At 50.4% G+C, this 18,372-nt stretch overlaps 1 protein-coding gene and 2 non-coding genes across 4 annotated transcripts; all 3 read right to left on the bottom strand.

The window, feature by feature from the left end:
* Window positions 1–203: 203 nt before the first annotated feature.
* HSPA9 (heat shock protein family A (Hsp70) member 9) lies at window positions 204–18,366 on the bottom strand. 2 transcript variants are annotated; one of them, XM_015615621.1, is made up of 14 exons: window positions 18,256–18,366; window positions 17,512–17,636; window positions 15,742–15,815; window positions 15,550–15,656; window positions 14,641–14,803; window positions 13,916–14,008; window positions 12,113–12,322; window positions 9,675–9,902; window positions 8,804–8,908; window positions 7,543–7,660; window positions 5,219–5,313; window positions 3,537–3,629; window positions 1,759–1,899; window positions 204–974 (listed from the first exon to the last, which is right to left on the bottom strand). In XM_015615621.1, the coding sequence occupies exons 1-14, from the start codon at window positions 18,357–18,359 to the stop codon at window positions 915–917; spliced, it is 1,716 nt and encodes a 571-aa protein (XP_015471107.1). In that variant the 5' UTR covers window positions 18,360–18,366; the 3' UTR covers window positions 204–914. The 2 variants fall into 2 exon arrangements, with proteins under 2 accessions (XP_015471107.1, XP_033367329.1); XM_033511438.1 differs by lacking the exons at window positions 5,219–5,313; window positions 7,543–7,660.
* On the bottom strand, window positions 8,229–8,297 carry LOC117243757. Its single transcript, XR_004495637.1, has one exon. It is a non-coding gene; the product is annotated as a small nucleolar RNA SNORD63 (small nucleolar RNA).
* On the bottom strand, window positions 9,368–9,439 carry LOC117243756. The gene has a single exon (XR_004495636.1). It is a non-coding gene; the product is annotated as a small nucleolar RNA SNORD63 (small nucleolar RNA).
* Window positions 18,367–18,372: the final 6 nt, after the last annotated feature.

Genomic DNA, 18,372 nt, shown 5'->3' on the forward strand with positions numbered 1-18,372 from the left:
GCTTAGTGCAGGCATGGGACTTGGGGCACCCCGGGAGAGCAGCACTGACACTCTCAGAAGAGCCCAACTTTACACCAGAAAGCTCCTGCGCCTGTGAATGAAGCAGAAGTTTCACAAAGTTACAGCTGCCTGGCTCTCCCTCTGCAGCTGTCACAGGCACTAAAGTGCTCCTATTCTCCATCAAAGGCCAGGAGACCGGGAACTCCACATTGGACACTTTTCTGCTTTTATTTTAAAAAAATCCAGAATGGATCCAGTAACAGTTTTATTATCAAGGAAATTGTTTTACCATAAGCAGAGAACAGACACAGGATGGAGCAGAAGGCTCAGACAAGCAAAGTATTGAACTTCCACACTGCCTCTTTTGTAAGAAATAATGTTACAGCTGAGTTTGAAGTAGCCCCTTTCCTTCAGAACAAAGGTACCAGCCTAGCTCAGGGCTAAATGGTCTCCAGCGAAGTCCTAGCCTTGCCCCTGCTGCTCACAGGCCTCCACCTGCCCCCAGCTCCTCAGACCCACATGGAGGGGCCATGCAGGCCTTATTCTCCTCCCCATTCCCAGACATTCCCATCTCCACCCTCCAATTTCATGACATGGTTTCCAAGCTTGGATCTCGGATTTACTACACCATTGTGTCAAGTATTAAATGATCAGCCAGTCCCCAGGTGCTCAGGGGAACACACCAGGGCCAAACTCCTAACTTTGTCTGGCATGAATTAACTTTCATCAAGTGACAATTTATCTAGCAGACACATCACTAAGTTTATACATTGAAGAATTTTATATATAGAATACTGCAAAAACACAGTAAGTCTGAATTCTGCCCCTTGCTGCTCAGGAAGGTCCCTTCTCTCCCAAGCATCAAGAAAATCGACCTCTTCATCATTCTCTCGTCAAGGCAAGACAGAGTCTCCTTATTGCTTCTCTTCTTTCTGATCTCCTGGACTTCCAGAACCCTCTCGCTCCGAGGCCATCTGTGAACAAACGGGTTTATTACTCGTGGTAACAACAAACTGCTTCTCCTAGCCATTTTTCCCTGGCTGGCTGCTCAGGTCAGCTCCAGCCTGGAGAACCCTCCTTCAGGGCAATGAGCAACGTCCACTGAGAAGGGAAATCTTCATATCTGCATGAGCTCTGAGAGGGAGGAAACAATCTTCCCATTATTCCCTTTCTCCGGGGATGAAATAGGCTGCCAGTGCAGCACTGAAGGTTTGGTTTGACATCAGGAAAGCAGCTGTCCCCAGTAAGGACAGCTCAGCACCAAGGTCACCTGGGCACTGTGCCACAGCCATGCTGGGACACCTTCCTGCACAGGAAAGCACAGCCTGGCCAGGTGCCAGTGGGTGGAAGGGCCTTCCACTGGGAAGGAGGTGGAGAAGAAAATCCCAGTGGCCTTTACTGTGGCTTCAGGCAGACTGAACAGGAATCGTGTTTTACAATCACCATGGAGTAAGTTCAGGAGTTACTTTAATCCTTCAGGCACTGAGGGGAAAGCCCTCTCCTTGCTCTTCTGGATGCTCCTTACTAGAAGCTTCCCCTTTTTCATGGAATGCTGTACAGTAACGGAACACCCAGCCTGGAAGCATGGCCAGGATTTCAGGCCTTCAACTCTCCCTGACCTTCCACAGCTTCCCCTTCAGCCAGTGTCACTCAGGGGGATCTGCAGAGGCCCAGCACCACCTCCCACCCAAAAGTTTGGTGTCCTGACTCCCCCCTCCCCATGTGAGGGCTCTGAAAGGGAGTTGGCCATGCACCTACCTTCTTGTATGCCATCTCAAAGAGTTTCAGGGAAGCCTGCTGCAGGCTGGTTGCTGCCTGCCTGATGTTCTCTCCTGTTTCACTATCTTTACGAGCCAGAAGTTCTCTCATTTTAGCAATTTCTTCCTTTAATTTGTTGCACTGCAAAAAAGACACAAAGGTGAAATTGGTGAACTGTCAATCTCCATCCTGTCATTTCACCACCTGTTGGCCACAGCAAAACCACCTTTTTGTGCCAGAAGCCATGAAGCTAAGCCTCAAAGTGAGTCTGCAGGGCCTAAGACTGTGCCCAGTTCCCAGTGGGCACCTGTCCACTTCACTAACAGTGTCCCAGTTGGCATTAATGGGGCCCTGTTTGCTGTCTGGGCAGAGGTGCCAAGGACAGAGCCCTACAGGGCCTGACAGCTGGCCAAGGCCATGCTCTGAGCCTGGCACAGCTCACCTGGCACAGCCACGCCAGGGCAGCCACAGCAAGCTGGTCTCCATGGGTGTTTAAGGCCCTGCTGGGGAGCTGGCAAGCAGGGCTGACCCTGCCCCGGTCAGTCCCAGGGCTGCCCACGGAGCAGCAGCTCGGTGCAAACCAACAGAGCAGGCCCAGAGCCATCTCAGTTCCTGCCCAGGCTGGCACTGCCTCCTCCCCTGCCCAGAGGGCTCCTGGGCACAGCACGGGGACAGCAGCGACGGCCACCATCAGCACAGGCTGTCCCACCTCCCCAGGGAAGTCTTGGCAAACAGTCCCTGCAGGGAACAGGGATTTAGGGAGAGGAAACTCACATAGTTCCAAAGAAAGAGCCAGCCAGTATCAGCCAGAATGCTGTGGGTGGGAAGGGACCTTAAAGATCACCTCATGCCACCTCCCTGCCATGGCCACTCAACCAAGTTGCTCCAAGCCCTGTCCAACCTGTCCTTGGACACTTCCAGGGATCCAGGAGCAGCCACAGCTGCTCTGGGCACCCTGTGCCAGGGCTTCCCATCCTCACAGGGTTTAAAACCACTGCCCTTTGTCCTGTCCATGTCTGCTGGCAGAGAAATAGCCTTTAACTGACCAGAGGCTGCTACCAACAAACTGCATTCCCTCAGACACCTCAGAGCCCCCAGGAGCCCTTTAATTCTGCTTCCCAGAATTGTTAAATTGCTTATTTGGGCACACTCTTCTAAACTTGGCTTTTGAAATTCACAGTGCACCACCTTAGGGCGGTGTGAAAAGCACTCCTGGATATTAAATATCCATTTAATTTCTAAGAGAGAAAAACTGGAGTTAGGTGGATGCTGATTACTATTTATTGCCCCCAGGTTCTTGGGCACTGTGCGTGCACTGCCAGAGCACAGCAGCTCTGCCTCTGTCCCTGTGCTAACAAAGGCAGGCACTGTCCACCATCTCCAGCCTTGGAGCAAAGCCCCCTGAGGAGCCAGCCCTGGCACAGCCCTTATCACAGCACTACAAGGCCACACCAAGGCCACAGCTCTGTCACAAACCTCTCAGCAGCAGTCCCAGGCACTCGCAGCCTCAGTGACACCCACCCTGCACTTTGCAAAGAGTTATCTGTCAGCACCCAACCCTGTTCCCCTAAGGATGTCTGTCCATCCTCCCCTCAGCCACACTCACCCCTCCCATTGAGGGCCACAGCCAGAGGTGCAGGGCTGTGCCACCTTCACCCAACATAGAAACACAGCCAGAGCTGGAGCCACTGGCCAGATCCAGCTGAGAGTTCAGTGGGAATGTGAGCAATGTGAGGAATTTCATGTGCTATAGCATTTCAGGATCAGGAGCCACCTACCTCATCTGCTGGCAGCTGATCCTTGAATTCTTCCATCTTGGACTCCGTGTCATGGATGATGCCCTCGGCCATGTTCACGGCCTCCACACGTTCCTGGGGGAGAGAGCTTGTCAGGCCTGCTGCCCACACCACTGGTGACACAAGGGGCAACATTTCACGCCCCAAACTGCCAAACTCCACTAAAGTTCCCACCCAGAGTCCTTCTTAATGGCACCAGGGCAAGAAGAAAGGCAAGCCTTCACTTCTAGGTGCACTGTGGCCCCACGGGGCCCTGAGAGGAGTCTGTGCCAGGCAGCCCTCAGGGTTTCACTCCCCTGAACCACAAGTGACCAATGCACCACACGCTGGCACATGGGAAAGGACAGACACCTCAGGGACAACATACTCTGCTCCTTGGGAAAGCAGCAGAGCTTTTGGAGAATATCCTGAAGTTTCTTCAGCAACAGGGGCACTAGAGACAACTCAAATGCTGGGTGGTTTTACTCGTGGTCCCTTATTACAAAAACTCCCATTTATGCATTCCTGATGTTTCATGGCAGTAAAACCAGGATCAGAAAAGCATAATGAGGCAATTTTAAAAACTACAGCTAAAACCTGACTACAGTCAAGTGTTAGTTAAAATAACCTGATCACCTTGCTCTGTGAACTCACTGAACAGGGGTGAGTCCCACTTCAGTATTACAATAGAGAAGAACTTATCCAGCAATTTAAGATCCAAAGTAAGGCAGCAGGACAGTTCCCAGTGCAGCCTCTTCAGATGCCAGACCTCCCCCTATGCTTCAGGGCGATGATGAGGTTATTCAAACAGTGGGACTTTCAGGGCAAGGTCTTTGAAGGTTCTCCAGCTAACCTACAAATGCCCATCAGCCACTGCTTTGTGGCTTTAGAGGTTCTGAGGCCAGGCAGGGCTGGCTTCCTGGGAATTTATTCCATGCCTTCTCCCCTTCAGTCCCCTTCTGATCCCTTCCCTGCTGGGGGTAACATTTACAGCACTGCCTGGACACCTGAGACAGGCTCCTGCAGACTGAAGGACACAATGCAGATCAATTCCTTGTGCCAGTTTCAGCAATCACTAGCGTATGCTGATGCCACATCCCAGAGTCAGCCTGTGCTGTGTCTGCTTAAAAATCAATGCTCTCTATTTGGTTGCATAATTCATCAGTACTACCCTCATTAAACCCATTAATTCCACCCATTAATCCTGTGTGTAGCACAGCTTCAGTCAGTCCTCCATGGCAAGTGCCAGTCTTTCCTCAATGAGGCCAGTGAGGATTTCCATCACCTCCTCCTCCACCTGCACCGAGGCCAGCATGCTCACACGGACACAGCATTCCAGGTGCCAAATGCACAGCCAAGGGTGACAGTGGAGAGCAGCAATTACAAAACCCCTCACCAGAGCTGCAAAGCTGTCTGCCATGAGCAGCAGGCAGGTGAGTTTGCTCACTGCTGCCTCCACATCCCAGGAACTCCCCAGGGAGCAGTGAAGTGCAGTCACACAGGGCAAGGTATCCAACCCCAAGGCCCAAATGCCTCTGCAAACACCTTCCTGCAACCCTGGAGTGTCAACGTTAGGAAAGGAGCAGAGATTTGGGTAAGAGCTGCCAGAGCAGAGCCCCAGGGGTGGGGACAGCTCAGAGCAGAGTGCTGGAAGCAGCAGTTCCTCTGCTCCCTGACCCTGTTACCTTTCTCCGCCTGTCCTCCTCTGCGTATTTCTCTGCGTTCTTCACCATGTTCTCAATTTCATCTTTGCTGAGGCCGCCAGAGGACTGGATAACAACTGCAGCAGAGAAGAACATGAATAAATGACCTGCTCTCACCTTTGAGGAGAGGATTGTTCCCCAGCCTAACAGCAGCAGCCTCGCTCAGAGACTGCACCAAGGGAGGCCCCGTGGGCAGGACAAACACTGTGACTCTTTAAAGAGCCACTGATGATGCTGGCAAGGCAAAAGCCTCATCTCCTGGATCTGCAACTCCCCAGCTCTGCCACACACTCCCTGCCTGCTGGTCTGTAAGACATTCTGGCCAGTCTTCAGTTAATCCTCCTGCAAAGTGAGAGTGCACCAAAGACCTCAAACCAAAGTAGCATCACAGATTAGAACCCCAATATTAAAAAAAAATAAAAAGTATCAAAACTAAAACCCCTCAAACAAACAAACCCTCCAGCAAAGCCCCAACCAACAAAAAATTCCAAAGAGAAGGAATGGTTTCACCAAAGACTCCTTTCCCTGTTGGAAAGCAGCCCAGGCTTGGTGACAGGGTAAGACAACATTTCCCACCCAGCTCCTCATATTGCCCTTAATAAAGAACTGGAGCATGATTCTATGGGCAGGCTCTTACACATCCCCTCCTTGGTCTTTTCCCTGTATTAGTGTCAAAAAGCATAGTCTATATTCAGGCTTTACTGCAGGAATTAGTCTAATTTAATTGCAACAGGACCAGGATATCTCAAAGCCCGTAAAAGTGCATGCTACAATCACAATTTAAAGGAACTTTTCTGTGGAGTATTTGTCAGTGAACCCTGAACAAAGATACACACAGAGGTGTTCTTTAGATACAGATGTGGGATAAGCAGTTTTGTAATTAGGACCACATCTACCTACAGGCAGGCAGTTAGAGGTAATTCTGATTGCCTGTCACCAGGAGCCTTTTATTCAGCAGAAGAAGGCTGCCACACATCCAAGATCTCCAAGGAAATCCAAATAACAAGCAGGGTGCCAAACTGCTGCCAAAAAGCCAAGCAGTGTGATTAAAAGCAGCGTACAACCTCCAGTTGTGCATAGTAAATATTTCTGCTAACTGAGCATTTCACTGCTCAAGGGTTCTCTCCAAGGAACAGCTGAAGGGCAGTATAGAGCCTTCCAGTCACAAGGAAAAAGAGATTTTTATTTTCTATCAGGGGAATCTGTAAAAGCTTCAAATTAATCTCCTGAACCCACCACAGAGCTTTAGAAACTGTCAACTGTGTCATTAATTACAGCACACGGGGCCCAACACTTCACTGCACCACAGAGCAGAATACACTGACAGCTTGAACTCCCTGAGCCTCCTGCCAGCTGGAGACACTTCCAGCCTAAGCAGAAGAAAATGAACACGGTGGTCACAGGGAAAATCTGCTGCTTCAAAATATCCCAATCGCTAGACCTTTATAATGGAATAATTACAAACAAACAGAATCTTGGCACAGGGCTGGTCTGCTCAGCTGTACATGACACACCCTGGAGTCTGAGATTTTCCTGATCTGGTTCTCCATTAAAAGCTGGCACCTTCATGCAGCCAGGCTCACAGACTGCAATCCCTGTGTGCTCCCAAAGAACAGCACTCCCAGCAGCACAGCTCAAGACAACTCACACATGGTGCTGCCTTCCCAAAGCCCAATTCTGTCCCCACAGGGTAACACAGGGCACACGTGACTGCCCCAAACACCTCAGTGACAGAGCACCAACACCAGTGAGCCCTGAGTGAGCCAACCTGTGTGCCCAACACCTGGGCACTGGTACACAGCTGGAAACAGCTGCACTCTGCTCAAGTGTTGCTGCAATTATTCCACATGGCAACACCAAGGCAGGACTGTCACACAGGACAAAACCACTTGGAATTTGGTGAAATCCTGCCAGTGAGGGCTGTCCTGACATTGGCATAGGCAGGGGCTTCATCTCCACTGGCAGCAGCCTCTGGCAGCAGGTTACTGGAGATGGCAGAGGCTGTGTGCTTACAGTAGTTTTAGTGCCCTACAACAAAAACCCACAGCTCAGCTCTCACTTATCCCTTTGCCCACTGTCCCTTCCAGGGGATAACAGGCTCAGATGACCTCAGCTGCATCTGTGCTACCATGGCAACAGGCTGAAGAGCAGCAGTGACCCAAGCATGTGGCCACATGCTCCATCCCCACCCCAGATAGTGGGACGCCCTCCAGGCAGCACTGGAGCACACTCTGTTGGCCCTGGAGCCACTCAGTGTCACCCTCAGCACCCCCTGCTGCCCTCCCTGTCAGGCCCAGGACACTCACTCTGCTGCTCCCGCCCGGTGCCCTTGTCCTTGGCTGACACGTGCACGATGCCGTTGGCGTCGATGTCGAAGGTGACCTCGATCTGGGGCACTCCCCGTGGTGCTGGAGGGATCCCGACCTGAGCAAGGACAAGGGTTGGCCATCAGCTCCCACAGGGACAGAGCTCAGGGGACCAGGGCTGGGCACATCACCCTGGGGATCTGATATCGAATGAACAACTAACCAAAGCTGAGATCAGAGTCCTCTAAGTACCTGTTGGCACCATGCTGTGCACTGGTATCTTGACAGGATCCAGGTTTCTGCCCTGGACAAGTGCACAGAAACCACAAGAGAGAACCTCCAGGTTTGGTTCCAAGGTGATACAAGTTCTGCTTTATTGCTACTCAAGCCCCTCTTCCACAGCTATGGCAGGATGCTCTATTTCCTCAGTTCTGGACACAGATTTCACTGGCCACCTCTGGGGAACCATTTTAAGACAGTGAGAGGCAGCTTCCTTCAAAAGGACAAAAGAAAGGCAAAGTCTTTCCTTTCAGCAGGGCTCTTCCTAGGAAGTTCACACTAACTTGAACAGTTTAACAGTGCCAAACTTAGCCAGCACTGACCAATTTTGCTCAGGGAGCTGGCTGGGCAGCCCCTCTCTGCTCCCAGCAATCCTGGAGCACATCTGTTCCCCAGGGTGCAGGGTGTGGGCTCAGTCCACAACGTCTCCACACAATTCTTCAGAATGACGTGTTGACAGTTTAACATCATAGCACACACACTGCAATCCCAACCAGATCACAAACTAACACCCTGGGCACCTCGGCTCACACCGACTCCACTCCCAGGGTCTCATTAGGCTGGCCTGGGCTCCCCTGGGGACTGCAGGTATCCTGGAGCTGCTCCAGCTCCCATCTTTCCTACACCAGAGGAGAGGCCAGCATTCAGGTTATCTGCTGGTCCTGGTACTGCACGGGCTTTTTTATACCCAGAGCCCTTCCTGGTGGCCAGGCCCTGAAGCTGCAGTAGCCATAGTGCCACATGGGAGTACTCAGAAACTTCGAGATCCATCTTCAATGCCAGGTGGTCCTCAGCCACAGAAAGGCTGTCCTAGGGCCAGGCTGTGCCCCTGGAGGCTGCTTTTGTACTACAAAGGGGTCAAATGTCCTCTGTAAGATGACTCCCCTTCAACACTGCCTTCAGGGGGCAGCTGAAATGGAGAAGGCTCTGAATGTCTCCAAGAAGGTCAGGTCTAAGGTCAGGAATAGAGAAGCCAACGTACCAATGTGAACTGGCCAAGCAGCTTGTTGTCACTGGCCATCTCTCTCTCTCCCTGGCACACTTTGATCTCCACTTGTGTTTGCCCATCAGCAGCTGTAGAAAATACCTATGGAAAAGGAACAGGAAGTTACTGTATAGCTAGTTAGAACACAAACATCTGCAGTTACAAGCTGACTGAACAAGGAATAAAAGGAAGCTACTTGGAAGGGAAAGATCATGAAATGCTTGCTATTCTCATGTTCCTCTGACAAAACTCCAGGGTATTAAGGCTAAAAAGAGCCAAGCTCACTGTTGTCTTGTCCTGTATGCACCTGGGGACACAAAAACTGGCCATCCATGGCAGCAGCAGGTTCCAGGGCAGCCACCACACCCCAGAACATCTCCCCTGAAGCAGCAGGCTGCAGCCCACATCCCAGGCAGCTCAGGCATTATCACAGAGCACACAGCAGCAGGCCCAGACAGTGCCAAGGGAAGGAAAGGATCACACCCAAGGCACCAGGACATGACAATGCAAAGATAACCCCTCCTGAGCCACTCAGGCAAGCCAGGGCTCTCCCATGGGCGTGGTGCTCAGTCCCAGAAGGGCTCCACACAATCTTTCTTCAGAATGACGTGTTGACAACCGACATCATGGCACACACACTGCAAGAACCCTCATCAGGCCACAAACATCCTGGCAGATCTTGGCATCATTAACTCAACTGCCCTCCCCTCTTGGGCACACAAATCTGAGGGGCTGACATCAACCCTGATTTCTCCACTGCTTCTCTTGTCAGAAGAGGCAAAACCATCTACTGGGATGCTCTGGGTGGCCTTTCCTCAGCTGTCTGAGAGCACCAGCACAGTCCCACCCATCCAGAGTCAGCTCTTACCTGGCTCTTCTTGGTGGGGATGGTGGTATTCCTGTTGATGAGCTTTGTGAAGACACCTCCCAGAGTCTCAATGCCCAGGGAGAGGGGAGTTACATCCAGCAGCAGCACATCTGTCACATCACCAGCCAACACCCCACCTTGGATGGCTGCTCCAATGGCCACAGCCTCGTCAGGATTGACCGCTTTGCTCGGAGCACGGCCAAACAGTTCCTGCACAGTCTGCTGCACCTGAGAGGAGACACAGCACAGCTCATCCGTGGGGGAACCACCACAGCCACAGCAGCTTGGCTCAGCTGTGTCCTTATGCTGCTGCCATGGAAGCCTGAGACAGAAGCCTCATCTCTGTGCCTGCTCCCTCCCTCACTGCCCAGCCTCCTGCACAGCACTGAATGCCCTCGTTCCAGCCCAGACAGCCCCTTCCCCAGAGGCCCTGTGTGCCAGCTGCCAGGCAGCCCCCACCAGAGCCTTCCCACAGCCTAGACACATTCCCAGGGGATCATCCCAGGCTTATCTGGGAGTCAAGGACCGCTCCCTGGGAACTGTGCAAGTCAACACTGAGCAGGACACAGCTGCCAAGGACAGTACAGCTGTGGAGGAGCACAGGGAAGGTAAAAAAAACCAGCAGCACAGTTCATGTGGTTTGTGTGCAGCAAAGGGAAAAAAAAAGGGAATTGTATAAAGAGCAGTGTTTTCCAGCTCTTTATTTGGAGGGCTGTTTCAGCAGAGGAGATGGGCTTTGTCAGCACTGTGAGCTCTGCAGCCAGCTCTGCCCATTCCAAAGGACTGTGCCTGTGATCCCAACAGATTTCCTGCTGGAGCATTGGGACAGGAATGCACTGAGAGTCTGCCCCAGAGCACAGCTCAGAACTGCCCACAAGGGAAGGCTGTGGGGCTGGGCCTCCTCTCGCAGTACAGGTGCTGGGCACATCAGCACAGGTGAGTGGGATGTGCCTGGAGAACTGCTGGAAGCAAACACCCAACTGTGCACTGCAGCCAGGAGACACCGGTCCAGAGTGCTCATTACAGAGGAGGACTCTGTGTGACAGCATGTAATTAAATTCAAGTCTTTCCCTCTGGAGGTGTATTTTACAGTACAAAACAATACTTGTAGCCACCCACAGTCCATCTCCTGGAGTACTGGCCATGGCAGAGCTCCAGAGAAGCCACATTCCCTCCTAGCAGGGGAAGGGAGCAGAACAAGGTGCCCAAGAGAAGGTTTGGCTGTGTCCAACACACTGGCACCAATTTCAGAGGCAGAGCTACAGGCACACAGGAAAGCATTCTGTCAGCTCAAAGCCACATATGCTGGGGGTTATGAGGGGAAGAAGGAAAAATAAAGACCAGTATTTAAGTTCTGTCTTCAACCTCTAAAGGATACAATCTCTCAGGAAAAGGTTTCATGTTTGTCATCACGTTCTACACAGGTAATCACACCATTTTTCCTTTATCCAGATGAACAACAAGGACTTTGGGAACATATAGCAGTTACCACTTGAGCTTTGGCCAGAGCAGGAGCTTCTGTTTATCTTGCTGTTCTGGCTCCTCTGCCTGGGTGACCTTCTGCTCACACCAATATCACCTCCAGCTACCAGGCTCATTGATACAGGAAGAAAAACCTTCCCACCAAACCCCAAATCAACCCCAAGCAGGACCACGCACACACCTACTGTCCTAGAGGGGACATGCAAATCATGAAGCAACAAACAGTCCAAGCCTGAGAGATCCCTCTGGAGTGAGATTCTGCTGCTCTCTGCAGGAAAGGCCAGGCTGTACCTACCCTTGGAGGGAGCAGTGAACATCCCTGTTCAGCTCTGGGATGGAGGAGCAGCAGGCATGGCTGGAACAGGAGCAGTAAATCACCTGCAGACAGCACTTATCTGCACAATTGTGCATGTCAGCACAGCAGGCTTTAAAGCTACCTGCTGTGCTTATCTCCACAGATTGGAAGGGCCCGGTTTTAGATAAGGAGTGTCTGGAAGAGCCAGGTAAATGGGCCTGCCAACAGCAGCCTCTGATTACACACAACCAGCAGGTACCAGAGGGGTTCTGCTCATGCAGGTTCTTCACAGCTGGAAGTGCTGGAAATCCCTTGGAAGGCACAGACTGCTGACAAGTGGCTGTCACTGAAATGCACCTTTACCACACTGAGCCCACAACAAGAGGCAATGCCCCATCCCTCTCAGCAATGCTGCTCGTGTCCCATGCACACAATGGCAGCTGCAGCTGGGCTTTCACCTCCCAGCACGTGCCCCTTGACTCTGTACAGTGCAGCTCAGCCTGAGCCCCAACTGAGATAAGCAAACAGGAGACGTTCTGGGCAGTGCTCCCATGGGATCCTCACAGAGGATCTGCCCCGAGACTCTGGCTCCTCTGATCCCCCAAACAGCAAGCACAGGGCAACTGTGCCAGCCTTGCCTGAACAGGCCCTGAGCTCATACCTTTGGCATTCTGGTCATGCCACCGACCAGGATGACTTCCCCAATGTCACTTTTGCTGACTTCAGCATCCTGCATGGCTTTCTGGCAGGGGGCCACTGTCCTCTTGATCAGGTCAGCCACGATGCCCTCAAACTGCGCCCGACTCAGCTTCATGTTCAAGTGCTTTGGTCCAGAGGCGTCCATGGTCAGGTAGGGCAGGTTGATGTCAGTCTGTGGCATGGAAACAGGTTCAGGGAAAACCAGGAATGGGCTTTACATCATCTTACAAGTTCTGCTTGGCCTGTAATGAGGCATCTGCGTGGCTGTTACCCTCCAGCCCCGTTTTAGTGGCAGTAGGCACTTTTATGTTTGACATTTCAGAAAGAGGACAGTAATTTTGTTCCACACCTCATGTTTACAACTGTTAAACCCCAACTTTAATATTGTTACTTCAAGGTCTTTCATTGCTGAGCAAAACAATTTGTCACAGCCAGGAGGTAAGAGCAGAAACACTTGAAGTGACAACCTTAATGCTGTTCCTTCAGCACAATACAGAAGCCCATCTGCAGAGCTCCAAAGATTCTGCCAACTGACTCACATTCCACACCAGGTAAACTCCTTGAAGGTCTTTCCTTCTCTCCTGGCTGTTTGCTAAATACCAACAGCTCATGTTCAACAGCCACTCTGCTGCCATTTAACACGAAGTGAATTAGAGCAAGGAACCATAATCCCCACTTGCTTATGGCTGTTGGCCACATGCTGGATTTTTAAAGCAAATCTTATACTGAAATCACCTGATTCAAGTGCTGAGTCATGTTGACATCAAAAGACACTTCAATCCAAAGCAATTAAAGCATTAGTGCTTTAAGCTCTGGAGATTAAGTTTACACAAGAATTAAAACCATGCTGCTGACTAGAGGTGTGCACTCACCTTATACACAGCATGGTCAAAAGTATTGGGGGAAAACAGGACCAAAAGCAAGTTGAAGTGAAATTTTCACTTCACTGCTCACGAGTTAAGAAATTCATCTTTCCTGGTATGAGCAAACTGCATTTGCCAGCTCTTGAGCTCATAAAACAGAGCCTGCTATGTCTCTGGCAGAACTATGCAGCCATTGTGACTGTCCTCAACTCCTTGCTATGAGCTCCCCACTGGCCAGTAAAATGACCACCATCAGATAAAATTAAAGATGCTTATTCAGAACCTAGAACTTGGCAGAGTCCCCATTTCAATTACTATATAATTGACCTTAATTTTACTTAGCCAGGACTATTACACTCCCAACTTGCTGCTTCTCCAGTTCCTTATTCAGTAATGAATAAAAGACATGCTTGACTGCATTAATATACAAAGCTGATGGAAAAAAGGAGGGAGGTTGGCTGCTGCCCATTGTCCAGACAACTCATCTATAGGCAAATAAGTCAAGATTCTGTATAGGAATTACTACACAAATTAGCTGCTTCAGTGGAATAAGTAGCACCAAGGTTTTGGAACTGCTTGTACAGATCTGCAAGTGGTTCCAGTAACCCAGCAGCACTGGCTGAATTCCCTGATGCCCATCACACTTCTGAAGTACAGAACAGGTTGGCAACAAGGTCACATTTCCTGCAAGATCAGATAATGTGGTGCCAGAAAAAGGGCAAAAGTCAGCACCCAACAACTCAGCTTCCAGCAGCTCCCCCTGCTCTGCAGCCCACCCTGCTGAGTGAACTGCTGTGCCAGTTACACAGAAGATACATGTCAAGAGAGCTTTGTAAACAAACCCAGTGCAGAACTCAGTGTCTCTCAGTGTTGTAGTGGATGCTCTGGAGCCAGGCACGTACCTGCACAGATGATGAAAGCTCACACTTGGCTTTCTCTGACGCTTCTCTCACCCTCTGAAGGGCCATGTTGTCTTTAGTCAGATCAACTCCCGTCTGTGTGACAAAAACAGGGTTAACAGACTCTCTGTGCCTGCTCAGGAGTCACTTCCCTGCAGGTCACCTTCTCAGAGCTCTTGACTGAGGAGCTTTTCCTAGAGGAGACAGCCATGTGCACTGTGCTGCTCTCTCCCTGCTCCAGGTGTAGTCAGCATTCCAACCTGCCAGCCCTCTCTGCTCTGCAAGCAGCCATTCAGTGAGGTACACACTGAAGCTCAGAAAGGCTGCTGCAGCACAGAGTGAGAAGACAGGACTGAACTAGCAAAGGAATTGTTGGAATTACATTGCAGGTTCCTCCCAACAACTCTTGGTTGCATCTGTCCTGTCACTTCAGTTGCACCATAGATGTTTACTTTGAAACATAAGCAGACTGTGTGCAGGACAGTCCTGCTATACCACAGAGAAGAAAAGGCAGAAGTTCTGCTATTCTGTGTCTTCCAGGAAAGGAATATTCCACTTCAAAAAAACAAGTGTAAGAAGTGGAAGCTGGCTAAAAAGTGCTTAATCCTCTTAAATTCCAGACAGAGGTGACAAATCAAGTGCTAAGAATTGAAGAGAATTCTCTCTTCTACAGAAGTGAGGCAGAAAAGCAGTGTAACACAGGACTGTGCTCTGGAGAGACACCTTACCTCCCTCTTGAACTCTTTCACAATATACTGTAGCAAAGCCTGGTCAAAATCTTCTCCACCCAAGAATGTGTCACCGTTGGTGGACTTCACCTCGAAGACTCCCTTCTGGATTTCCAACACAGAGATATCAAAAGTGCCACCACCCAGGTCATAGACTGCGATGCTGCAAGGAGAAAGGCAGTACAAAGGTGAGACTCCCCATCCTCAAGAGATGATGTGCAGAGCTCACACAGCTGCCCACACAAATTCAAAGCATCTCTAGAGACAACAGTGAACCATCTCAAAGTGTCCATACCCCCTGAGCACTCAGAGTCCATGTGGCACTGGAAGATGTGCTGCACCAAGCCTGACCTTGTCCTTTTTTTCAGAGAGGGCAGCTCCTGCCTCTCCAAAACCAGACACTCTCACATCCAATGACAAGAGCAGGGACACCTGAACTGTTATGAAAATGCTTTTATCAAAATGTGACGCTTTCCCAGCATTATCAGTACCTCAGAAATACAGAATGTGTAACAAAAGCCTGCACTTCTGTAACCACCCCTGACAGCAACAGGGGGTTGAATGCAGGCAGGGGAGCTGGCACAGCTCAGCACAGCTCCCCTGCTGCCCAGCATCACCTCTGGTGACAGCCTGTCACCCAGCTGTCCTCAGCCACACCCACCCCTGCCACCAGCGAGTGAGGTATCTAAATTGACACTCAGCTTGGATAATTAAGTTGTAGCTGCAAGTTATGAACTCTCTCTCATTAGCAAGGCTGGCTGGCACAGAACAGAGGTGACATTACAGAGATCTCACAGCTCTAAGTCCACCCTGGCAGAACTCCAAGCAGTGCCCTCAAAGTCAGCAAGCAGAGGAGGCAAATCCAAGCAGGTTTGTTTCAGAGGGCTGGTGCTATGCACATGCACTTACACTTTGTCTTCAGACTTGTCCAGCCCATAGGCAAGTGCAGCTGCTGTGGGTTCATTAATCACCCTCAGGACATTCAAGCCAGCAATCTGCCCAGCATCTTTGGTAGCCTGAGGAAGAAAGGGGAGAGTGCTGACTGCTGAGACAAACTGGATGCGATTTATGAGCCCTAAAATCTCCCAGCTTGACAAGTACCTGTCTCTGAGAATCATTGAAGTAAGCAGGGACTGTGATTACGGCATTCTTTGCTGCGTGTCCCAGGTAATTTTCTGGAAGAAAAAGGACACAAACCAGAAATTATCCTTGTAAGAACACCAAGTTATCCTTCACAGAATCAGAAAATGGGCAGGAGGCTAATCTCATCCAAGCCCCTGCCATGGCAGGAACACCTCCCACTGTCCCAGGCTGCTCCAAGCCCAATCCAGCCTGGCCTTGGGCACTGCCAGCGATCCAGGGGCTGCCACAGCTTCCCTGGGCACCCTGTGCCAGGGCCTCCCCACTCTCCCAGGAAGAATTTCTTCCTACTGTCTAACCCAAACCCACTCTGTTTGAATCTAGCCCCCCAACCCACCACTACATGTTTTTGTAAATAGTCTCTCTCCATTAATAACTAACTTGAAATTATTTCTCTCAACTAACAGGAGACAGGCTTGCTGTTTTCTGGGAAGATGCAGACGGAGCTGTGCAGAATTCCAGTCCTTCCACAAAACAGAGAATGGTTCGTAGACTTCTGGCAGCACAGCAGTGCACCTCTGCAATTCCATCAGTAACTAGATGCCACTTCAATGAATTTATCTGAGTTTGTCTTTTTAGAGTGTGAGGCTGAAGCTGTACTCCATTTTTCTGCATGTGAGGCACTTAAAAGTTACTAATTTTTATCCCTTTTATAGAATCTGCTGTTGCTAACAGTACAAACTATGTACATGTCCCAACTTTGTAAGTGTTTAAGACAGCAGATGTCAGAAAAATATATATTACACCTTATTTTAAGGTAAAAAGAGAAGTCATCAAATGCACATTGAGACCTGCTAAAAAATACCGATGTGCTCGATGCAGTGAGGATGCACAGACAGGACTCACAGCTCTGCAGCAGCCCTGTACAGAGCTTACACACTGCACTGCTCTCTGCTGCCTGCAGAGCCACAGCTGAAATCATGCAGCACCCAGGCCAAAAGCCAACACCCCCCCAGGAAGGAGATCCCTGCTGAAGGCAGATGAACCTCACCCTCAAATCATCTGTCATCTCTAAATGCTCACACACCACATATTTGTATTTTACTGCTGGGTGGAGCTTTAGCAAGTGTCCAGGACCTAATACAGAAAATACAACCACCTCTGGATGAAGCTTTAGTCTGCCCTCCTCACACTCACTAGACACACTGTTTAACAAGTAAGGGTGCAGAAGGCACTACTGACTGTTCCCTCTCTGTACTACACTCAGTTTCCCCAGAAACCACTTTAGGAATTGAGAAAGAGAAGAACATTTCTCCAGGCCAGTGGGTATTTTCCCCAGTTAAGATTTAAAGTCACCACTGGCTAACTGGCTATCAGGGCCCAAGAACTGGGTCCCCTGAACACTCCCTCTCTCCCTGTGTGCAGCTGAGTAGGAACAAAGCCACTCCAAGCCTGGCTGCCCCAGCTCATGCTCAGCAGCAGCCAGGGAGACACAAGGACTGCAGCTTCCAAGGAAATGGAGCTCCCCTTCCTGAGTGAGTGTGAATTCAATTAAAATGAGAATCAATCAGCAACCGGTTCTGGTACGAGTATCTTTGAAGTAAAGCACTGATATTTTGCCAAAGATCCAAGACTGATGCAGGCACTTATCTTCATTGAGGCCTCCTAGCCTGCTCCCTTCCCCCATCCACAGCCCTGCCCTGCGAGGGTCTGGCACCCAGGAAGCACCGTTCTGGCTGCAGCACTTCCATGTACCAAGCAGAGAGGCAGCAAAGAGCAAGCTGTACCCACCTGCAGTCTCCTTCATCTTCATGAGGACAAAGGCACCGATCTGGCTGGGAGAGTAGAGCTTCCCATGAGCCTCCACCCAGGCATCTCCATTGGAGGCACGGACAATCTTAAATGGGACGTTCTTACTGAAAACCACCAGAATTCACACTCAGTTTCTGCAGCAGCATAAACCCCTGACCATCAGTATCAGCAGATAAACACGTGCAGTTCTAAACAAAAAACAATGAACCGGCCAGCAACAGCCCCAGATCAAGTCCCAGAAGTACCAATCACAGATAGCCACTGCCAACACTTGCACAGTACAAATAATGCACATATACCAACTTTTTAAGTATTTCAGACAAGTCAGAAAAATATGTATTACACCCTATTTAAGGTCTCAAAAAAAGATAATTAAGTCATCAAATGCACAGACAGGAATGATGCCTATGCATCAGCCCTGCAGATAGCTTACACACTGCATTGTTCTCTGCTGCTTTAATCAGACACCTCATTTCATCACAGACCTGAGGTATGATCACACAGCTTTGATTGCAAACACCCTCAAGATTTAGAAAAGACTGCCCTGCAAGCATCAGCAAGCCTTTTTTCTTCTTCTCTGAAAGCCTTAACATGATGAGCAGTGAATGCAACTGAACACAGCGTGGCCACTTCCTGCAGGGCAGCGTTTTGAAGCAGAGCAGGTGGTGCTACCCCCAGAGTTTGCAGCCCTGGTGCTGGCAGTGGCACGGGCCCCTGACTCACATGTCCTTCTTCACTTCAGAGTCGTCGAAGCGGCGGCCGATGAGGCGCTTGGTGGCGTAGAAGGTGTTGTGGGGGTTGGTGACCGCCTGGCGCTTGGCTGGCATCCCCACCAGGCGC

The sequence above is a fragment of the Parus major genome, unplaced genomic scaffold (assembly GCF_001522545.3).
Source record: "Parus major isolate Abel unplaced genomic scaffold, Parus_major1.1 Scaffold189, whole genome shotgun sequence".
In the NCBI taxonomy this organism is placed as follows: Eukaryota; Metazoa; Chordata; class Aves; order Passeriformes; family Paridae; genus Parus; species Parus major.

What these genes read in the sequence shown, in the direction of transcription:
- HSPA9 (XM_015615621.1), bottom strand. Translation starts at nt 18,359, where the DNA reads ATGCCAGCCAAGCGCCAGGCGGTCACCAACCCCCACAACACCTTCTAC. An exon ending in TCTGAAGTGAAGAAGGACAT is followed by an intron (nt 17,637 to 18,255) that starts GTGAGTCAGGGG and finishes GGTGGTTTTCAG; the next exon opens with TAAGAACGTCCCATTTAAGA. An exon ending in AGGAGGACAGGCGGAGAAAG is followed by an intron (nt 3,630 to 5,218) that starts GTAACAGGGTCA and finishes TCTCTCCCCCAG; the next exon opens with GAACGTGTGGAGGCCGTGAA.